The sequence below is a fragment of the Alligator sinensis genome, unplaced genomic scaffold (genome assembly GCF_000455745.1).
Source record: "Alligator sinensis unplaced genomic scaffold, ASM45574v1 scaffold76_1, whole genome shotgun sequence".
NCBI classification, from domain to species: domain Eukaryota; kingdom Metazoa; phylum Chordata; order Crocodylia; family Alligatoridae; genus Alligator; species Alligator sinensis.
The window spans coordinates 4,808,736-4,816,862 of record NW_005841865.1 but is presented as its reverse complement, the minus strand read 5'-3'; the positions used below and the strand labels follow the sequence as shown (position 1 = coordinate 4,816,862).

The window sequence follows — 8,127 nt, the reverse complement described above, 5'->3', positions numbered from 1 at the left end:
GCTTCCAGGATGAGCTGCCCGCAGGGTTGCATTCACCACCTCGGCTGGGCAGCACCTGCCCCACTCCCTCCCTCACCCGGTGGGGGCTATCTGTTCTCCCCACGCCCCTTCCCCCACAGACTTACCGGCCGGATGCTGCCCTGCAAGCTGCTGGGCTGCTCTCCTGGCCGCATCCATGCAACAGCTGCAGACGCACATGCGGCATTTATCGGTGACATTGTCGGCCAAATAAAGCCAGTTGCTGATAATATTAAATTTTCCTGTTATCGGTGCCGACCTGATACATCAGCATACCTCTACTAAAAACTTGCTCCCCACTCCTGCATCTCGACCCTCTCCCAAAACAACAATCCAGCGGATTGACTTCCTCAGTGGAGCTACCATCCTGTCCCCATTTCGGATGGGCAACAGAAGCATAAAGGCACTGAACGCAGGGCGGTGCACGCGGGTCTTACAGTTGACCATCTGAGGGGGTCTCCCTGCCAGGGCCATGGTTTCACGACTTGCGCCACATCTTTAGGACCCTGCTTTCGTTCCCAGCCAGCGTTAATGCAAGGGGAAGGGGGGCCCCACGCTCCCTCCTGCCTTGCCCCTAGCTCTAAACTAGGCCTTCCCTCCGTCAGCACAGCTTTCTCCTCCCCGCATAAGCCTTGGCCCCGTCCGCTCCCTGGGGCGACACCCGCCCTCCTCCCTGTCAACGGCCCAGGGAGGCCCTTCGATGAGGTAAGCCAGGCCCAGCCTGAGAGGTGGGGGAGGTCTGCTGAATTTAAGCAGCGTGTGGGGGGAGCGGACAAGGCCGAGCACGGCGCTGCCCCCCGCAGGGAGCCCGCCCAGAGGATGGGGGGACGAGGACGGGCCCCGCGCGCTCCAGGCCTGGGGGAAGCACCTGAAGCAGCCCCCTCGCGTCAGGCCACACAAACTTATCGCGCCCTCGACTGACAGGGGTGCGGGTCAATCACGAAGGCACTTTGCGCTCTCCTTCGACCCACGGACCAATGGGCGTGGGCCCAGGCGCAAGAGGCGGGCCCGCGCCATGACAGCATGGTTGTGTGCGCCTCCCTCTGCGCCGCGGGCCCCGGGTGCGGGCCGACGCCCCCCTCGGCGGCTGCGAGCGCTCCGGCTCCGCTTCACATTCAAACCTCAGCGAGAGGGCGCGGCGCCGGCGCGGTGACCGCATCACGCAGCACGGCCCTACGCGCCAATCGGCGACCAGCTTCTGGAACGCGCCCGGCTCGAACCAATCCGCGTCCGCCTGCCTCTAGAGGAGCCCCGGCCAATCATCGGTCGCCTCCCACAATGCACCCGGGGCTTGGGGCAGCCCACGTGTAAACTGCCAGTGGCTCCCCGGTAAGCTGCGTGCGGCGGCCCGGTCTCGCTTGCAGGCATCAAGCGGGAGCAGCCGCTGCTGCTGGAAGCGGAGCCCGGCGCCTTCGGGACATCCCAGCGGGTCACTGCGCAGAGCCGCTGAGATTTGGCCCCTGCCTCCGCGGGCGGTCAGAAACCCGGCCGGCTGCGCCCTGCGTTAACCCGGTGAGCGCCCCTCCGTGCTTGCTGTGCCGGAGCCTGGGCCACCACAGGAGCCAGCGCCACTTTTGCCCCCCTCTTGCCATTGAAAGCTCAAGCACAGCAGAGCCACGAGCCAGTGCTCCTCAACCGGGGAAACAGCACCCTGGGGCGCCTGGCAACCCCATGGAGGGAGTGTTCTAGGTTGTAGGCATACCGGGGGCACTGGCAAATATGTACTGCTCACACAAAGGCTTTGCTAAGGTGTTGGCTGGAGAAGGCCTGACTAGCGAACCTGAGCCAAACTCTGCCAGGTGCTCACTCCTGCTGACAGATGGGTACTAGGTATAAGTAGTGTAGTACCAGCATTAGGCTGGAACAGGAACACCTAGAAAAGCTGTGTAGCAAGCCCAGGTGGGAGGTTACAGATGATTTGTTTTGAATTGGAAATAGAGAAGCTCAGCGAGCAGCCCAGGGCAGTCTGCGTGGTATGCCACCTACTTTACTACAAACACAAATGCTTTTAACACTTGGTCTTGTGTACCTGTTAGGCCAAAACATGTTAGAATGGCGGTTGTAGACTACCAAGCCTATAGTTAGTCTTGAAGGTAAGATTAGTGTTGGAATCTCCTACCTGCGATTTTTGCTGGCACCAGTTCCCGAGACTTCAGCAACAAAAACAACAGGTACTATGCAATGTTAGTACTGTTGGATTTACAAGCATGATTCACAAGATAAACCCAGGGGTTTCAAATAGAGATCCACAGTTGCAGTCTTTTGGAGGTCTTTACAACAGAAAAATGGCACTATTTTTCTTTAGGCAAAAAAAAGTGAAAATTAAAAGCTAGAACTTTCCCAGGGGTACATGGAGTCTAAGGAGGTGAAGACCCACTGCATTTAGGCTGGAAAGTAAGAGAAAGTTTCTAGCCAACAGAGATTGGATGTTCTGGAACAGCCTTCCAGTAGGATTTAAGAGGAATTTATAGTACATGGGTGCTTGCAATAGCAGAAGACTGGGCTTTATAGACCAGGAGGTCTCCTCTAATGCTATTTTCCAGTAAAGACTACTTAATTCTTATAACATAATAAATTGAGAAGTGCAAAACAAGTCACCCTGTGATACTGACCCTAGGCATCACTAAGCTAAAACAATGCTGTTTTAGAAGACAAGCCACCACAATAAATTTTTATGCATAGTCTTATGCATTCTCTTAATAGGACATGTTGAAGACAAACTGATGAAGGACAGTCTACTGTAGTATACCCATTGTGATTCTTCTAATATTGCCACATGGTTGGTATGGAACCTTTTAATTCTTTATGCGAGGAAGCTAGTTTCCTTTATTCTCAAAGCCGTGACATTTTTCCTGCTAGGGCAAGAAAAGGAATCAACAAAAAATTAGAAAATTTAGGTAAGGAATTTGTACTTTTGGCAAAATGCATATTATCTGCCTTAGGGCTTCACCTAAGCTTACATTTTGCTTATATGAAGCAATGCAGCGGGAAGAGTTTAAACTGAGAACCCTTAAAACTAGTGTTTTACTGTAGCAGAACTACAAAATACGGACGTAGATTAAGACAAGATCTCTACCTGTCCCAGGAGAGGAGAGAAACAGTTTTATATTACAACTAGCCAATTGCCCATCAAGAATGACGGGAAAAGGGGGTTGGGATGGAGTGCCGCCACCTAATGCCCTATGTTGCCGCTGTTCTGCCTCTTGCAGGGAGTGGGGTGGGGAGCCAAGGCCAGACCTGCTGGCCTTGGCCCCCTCCCACCATCCGGTCCTCGGCGCCACTTGCAGGGAGCAGGGTGGGGAAGTCGAGGCCAGCACTGCTGACCTCTGCTCTCCACTCTCTCCGGTCCTTGGTGGGGCTTCGGAATCATAGCAGCACTCCCCCATGCTTGGAGCACTCCGATTGGCTGTTTCCATCAGCCAATCAGAGTGCGAATAAAGTGTTACAGACAGCCAGACTTAGGCTTTTATAATATTAGAATTGTGCCCAAGGGGTATTTTAAAACCATAAATTAATCAGCTGGTTGTTTCAATTACTGCTTCATCTGTATTTCATGTTAAAAAGTAAAAAACAAAAACTACTCATTTTACTAACATTTTAGAGGAGCAGGCAGGAACCTGCTATTTACAGGCCACCTTTAGAGGAAATATGTTTTGCCTAATCTCAACATGCCAGGCCCCTACAAAAAATACAGCTCTAGTGAGCTTTGTAATTTGAAGAGGGTACTGATCAAGAAATCAGACTTTTTGATTAGTGAATTAACAGGCATTACCATCCAGCCCTTCCTCACAGACTGCTCTATGGAAATGAAGCCTAGGAAAGGAAACCTCTTATGCAAACTTAGTAAGTAAGGACTTGCACTTTTTTGCTCTTCATAGAAAAGAGTTGCAGGGAATTTTACAAATAGTGTGGCCTTTGTCTATTAGTAGCTTACATTTAATGAAACATGAATAGTGAGCTACTCTGTGTACTTTTAAAAGCTGCCACCTACATGGAACATCCTCAAAAAAAATGGTAAAAACTTCCATAAGTTTAAATGATTTAAATTATGGATGGTTTAGCACCCTTCCATTATATTAATGGTTAAGTCAGTGATTCTCAACCAAGAAGCCATTAAATCATTTTGGGAGTGTTGTGCAATATTAGGTGTGCAACTGCCATGCCTACACATGAGTCACCAGATATCTAAAATAATCCAGCGTGTCAAAGGCATTCTGACCTCTTTTGGTCTCACTTCTTTACAACACAAGAATTGTTTTATTTCAGTAGTGAAGAGTTTAAATTTCACTAATAGCTAGCATCCCTCCCGGCCCCCAACCCTCGGGTGCCTTGAGTCTAAAAAGGTTGGGAAATCACTGGGTTAATTAAGCCATTGCTAATAATGAGCAGAATGAGTGGTTAACTAGCCAAAAATGTATTTCCATGTCAGCTCTAAGGGAAAAAAATATATTTCTGTGTTACACTTCTTAACTCACTATTTCCATGCATTTGCTACTCAACATACATGAAAGACTCAAAAGAAGTCTGTACCCGTGAATGGTTATATTCCAAACAGAATACAGCAAATAGTTTCATACAAGTTTTAACCACTGAATTAAAAAGCAAACTTCAGTTTTAAAATTTTATTGATTTACCACCCGATTAAAGCATGGAATATTATAACAGTATTATACATAATTTTATGTAGAAAACTTTACATAGCTTTTCATATTATATAATAATTCTGCTATTCTCTCAAAAAATGTATACATCCATTGGGCAAGGAATGCTGTTCATTAAATTACTGATATTAAAATGCACTTAATAAGGAGATCTTCATGAAAGTAACTAGCAACTAATTTAGGCATTTTAAATAGGTAAGACATACATTTTGCACAGAAAGTACATTTTCCTTAAAGTGGCAGAAAAAATGTAAGAGATCATAGACATTAAGGTAGCTGTGCCTTTGACAAAAGGAAAAAAAAACAACAAAAAACACACTTGTACTTCAGGCCAAGGATACAATTTACCTCCTTTTTCCATTCTTTTAAATCATTTGGCTTGCTTACACAATTACAGACATTTTACCTAGCAGCTATTCCAGACTCTTATTCTGCCTATATTTTAGATATTATAGAAATAGAATTAGTGAAATTGAAATGAGAAAAAGCCAAGGGTCAAAACATAACATGCTCTTGCACCAGAACAAGTGAAAGAAACAAGAAGAGGGGTTTTTCAGGGTTATCCCAATTACCAAATGAAAAAAAGATTTTTCCCATGCCCACCCACTTGAAAGTGTCCCATTAAGGAGAAACAAAATCATGAGAACATGCAGATCCTCCACATTTATACTATTAAGTTATGAACTTATATTTACCTATAATTTGTTGCATAACATCTTAATTAGCTTGTACACATTTAAAATGCAATGCCTGAATAGAGTTCACATACTGCATACAAGTGCCAGATCTTTTTCTGGATATGCTAACATGGACCCCCAATCTCAAACACAGTTGCATTAAAGCCAAAGAGAAGCTTTACCACAAGCGGTGGGAGTCATTGCTAGCAGAACCTGGCACAAGATCCAAGCCAGTGTAGTAGTGATTACTTTTGGAGTTTTGACAGAGCATTCTCAGCTTTGTTATAATGATGCCCATGGGTTATGGCATTTCCAAAGGTACAGAGAAGCAAACAGCTGGTAAAAAAAGTGTTTTGAACAGTGTAGTTACTGATGCACCATTCTCTACTGATCTAGTATATACAATCAACCATCAGAAGTCTTGGAGGCAGGAATAAGACTGTAACACTGTTTCTGCTCTCCATGCAATACAGCATAAATCTATAATTCTGATGTCATATGATTAATTTCTAAATTGCTGACAGACTGATAAAAAACTTTTTCCTAAATAAGTAAAGGAATACTTAAGGCTGCCTTAAAGATGCTCCAACATCAAGAAAGATCCTCAGTTTTAGTATCTGGATAAACCCTGTATGCAAACAACAAAAAACGTGCTTCAACGCAATTTTATAATGAAAGAAAGCCTAGAATGCAACAGTTGTTAAAAAAAAAAAAAATAAATCTGTAAAATCTGAACAAATCAGAAGACAACTGCAATGCTCTTATGCTGCCTAATAGAAGGAGCAACTTAAAAAAGTTATGTTCTGACAGGAGATAGGATTGTACATTTCATTAATAAAATGCTAAAACATTCAAACATAGGAAAAATGTACCGTCCTATTTAAAGTTTAGGGCAGGAAAAAAGAGTATATTTTCAATTCACTGTTACAGTTCCAAAATTAAAGAATATCAAAATAAATAACTGACGTTTACTGGAGTTGATGAAATGACGCAGTACCAGGGAATAAGTGACTATACAATTTACAGTACAGTGTAAAAGGATGTATAATAATTTCAAACGCAGCAATTAATATGCAATTACTCATCTGTATTCCGAGTAAACTATAGCCATATGATCCTTTCTACATAGGTAGTGTGTATATATATATATATATATCTCTATCTATCTATCTTACCTACTGTATACTTAAAAAGGTAATAAAAAAACAACTCTGCAATTGACTTTCTTTGGTAGAAAAAATAATTTTTAAAAGAAGAAAATAAGGTACGTGAAAACCTTAGAGTACTTCTGGCCATAATAAAAGCCCATGCGGTATAAACACAACAAAATCAATTAACCGAAGAGCACCGTTTGAAAAATCCCACAAAAAATGAACTCCCTTAAATGTGAATGTGGGAAAATTAACTACACTAGAAAAACTGAACTGACATCATTAATAACATATTGGAAAGATGGATCAGACTCTTCACCGCCATACGTATCCTTTACTGTCTTTCAATCTAGCCATTTCTGTCGAATCTCTAAACTGTTTATTAGAGATAATACTGTGGACAAGGTTTGATTCTGTTGTACTTCAATTAAAACTGATACTGCATCAGAGGAATTGCTAACAAATCTAGAACACTAGAATCTGGCCTTACAAAAATGTAAATCACTAGGGCTAATGAAACTTCAAAGTTTAATCACAGGCTTCCTTTTTGTGGCTTCCAAACAGAAAGTATATTGAAAACTATACTGCAGTACGTGTGCTTAATACTTTGTTTGTTTTAAAATTTAAACTACAGCAGTCCTGGTGGAAACTAGAATTTACTTTTCTTCCACAAATCACACTGACAGAACCTGAAAGATGAGGCATTAAAAAAACAACCAATACTCAGATCTGCAGTAAAAATAGACATATCCTGATATGTATTAAAGATAGATTACTTCTGGCTAAATAGACATCCGTACTACTAAATGTATACATATCTATATATATATTATATATTCAGAAGGGAAAAGGTTGACAAACCAATACCATTTTCATTTCATTTGTTCAGTGTGCACTTTTATTTTAAGGAAAAAAAACCCCAAACCTCAAATAATCCTATTCTTGAATGTAACCTTAGTTTAGGTGCGCTTTCCATGATCAGACAATGTATAAATGTCAATGGAAAGTTTAAAGTGCTTTCCAACTCAGTGCCTTCAAATACGAGACGTTCATGAGCTGAATTAAAATACGTATTACTGTGTATTCCTGATGCAAAACAAACCTTCCATAAAAACCAAATTGTAGGAAGGTGAACCACTGCTTCAAAACTGATTGTAAAAATAACTTGTTAAGGGGGGGGGGGAATTTTCTCCAAACTGGTATCATCTACAGCCAGACAATAAAACACACTAACTGTTCTAGTCATGTGTACACACAGGAAAAAAAAAAAAGTCCAGCATGATCTTCGGTGGTCATTAGCCACTGCAATATATATTTTATTATGAACACGTGCTAACATCACAAGCCTATACAACTATATTCAATATTTCCAGGGGGAGTAATTTCCACTAAGAAACTGTCTTCAGCAGATTTATTGAAATTAGCTAGGAAGTGTAAGACTGAACAATTGAAATAACAGATTCAAAAAGACAGACTTGATCATAAGCATGACTAACATTGAAACAAACAGACTTTATACACCTACTGTATTAACTGTAAGCAACAATATGAAAGAAAATGAACACTGATGATAGCCATTTTTGTCAGGGTGGGCAAAACAAATCTGTTTAAAAAAAAAAA

General features: G+C 42.7%; 2 protein-coding genes and 1 long non-coding RNA gene across 7 annotated transcripts in view; 1 reads left to right on the top strand and 2 right to left on the bottom strand.

Annotated features, from left to right (window-relative positions):
* CSE1L (chromosome segregation 1 like) overlaps positions 1–1,163 on the bottom strand; it is a 31,471-nt gene extending 30,308 nt beyond the window's left edge. Inside the window, exons 1-2 of one of the 4 annotated variants that reach the window (XM_006016708.3) lie at positions 1,091–1,163; positions 126–247 (exon numbers count right to left, since the gene is read on the bottom strand). In XM_006016708.3, coding sequence (XP_006016770.1) covers positions 126–198 — 73 coding nt within the window. In that variant the 5' untranslated portion in view covers positions 199–247; positions 1,091–1,163. Of the gene's footprint in view, positions 1–125; positions 248–886; positions 913–1,090 lie in introns of those variants that run through there. The other 3 variants (XM_006016709.3, XM_025191786.1, XM_025191791.1) reach the window with 3 other exon arrangements.
* Positions 1,164–1,294: 131 nt separating this feature from the next.
* Positions 1,295–8,127, top strand: part of LOC102381691 — a 9,551-nt gene continuing 2,718 nt past the window's right edge. The window contains exon 1 of one of the 2 annotated variants that reach the window (XR_323009.2): positions 1,295–1,530. This is a non-coding gene — a long non-coding RNA (uncharacterized LOC102381691). The remainder of the gene's footprint in view (positions 1,531–8,127) is intronic. The other variant, XR_003091802.1, reaches the window with a different exon arrangement.
* ARFGEF2 (ADP ribosylation factor guanine nucleotide exchange factor 2) overlaps positions 4,440–8,127 on the bottom strand; it is a 60,819-nt gene continuing 57,131 nt past the window's right edge. Inside the window, exon 42 of the mRNA XM_025191771.1 lies at positions 4,440–5,984. The gene's annotated coding sequence lies outside the window, so the exon portion shown is untranslated. The remainder of the gene's footprint in view (positions 5,985–8,127) is intronic.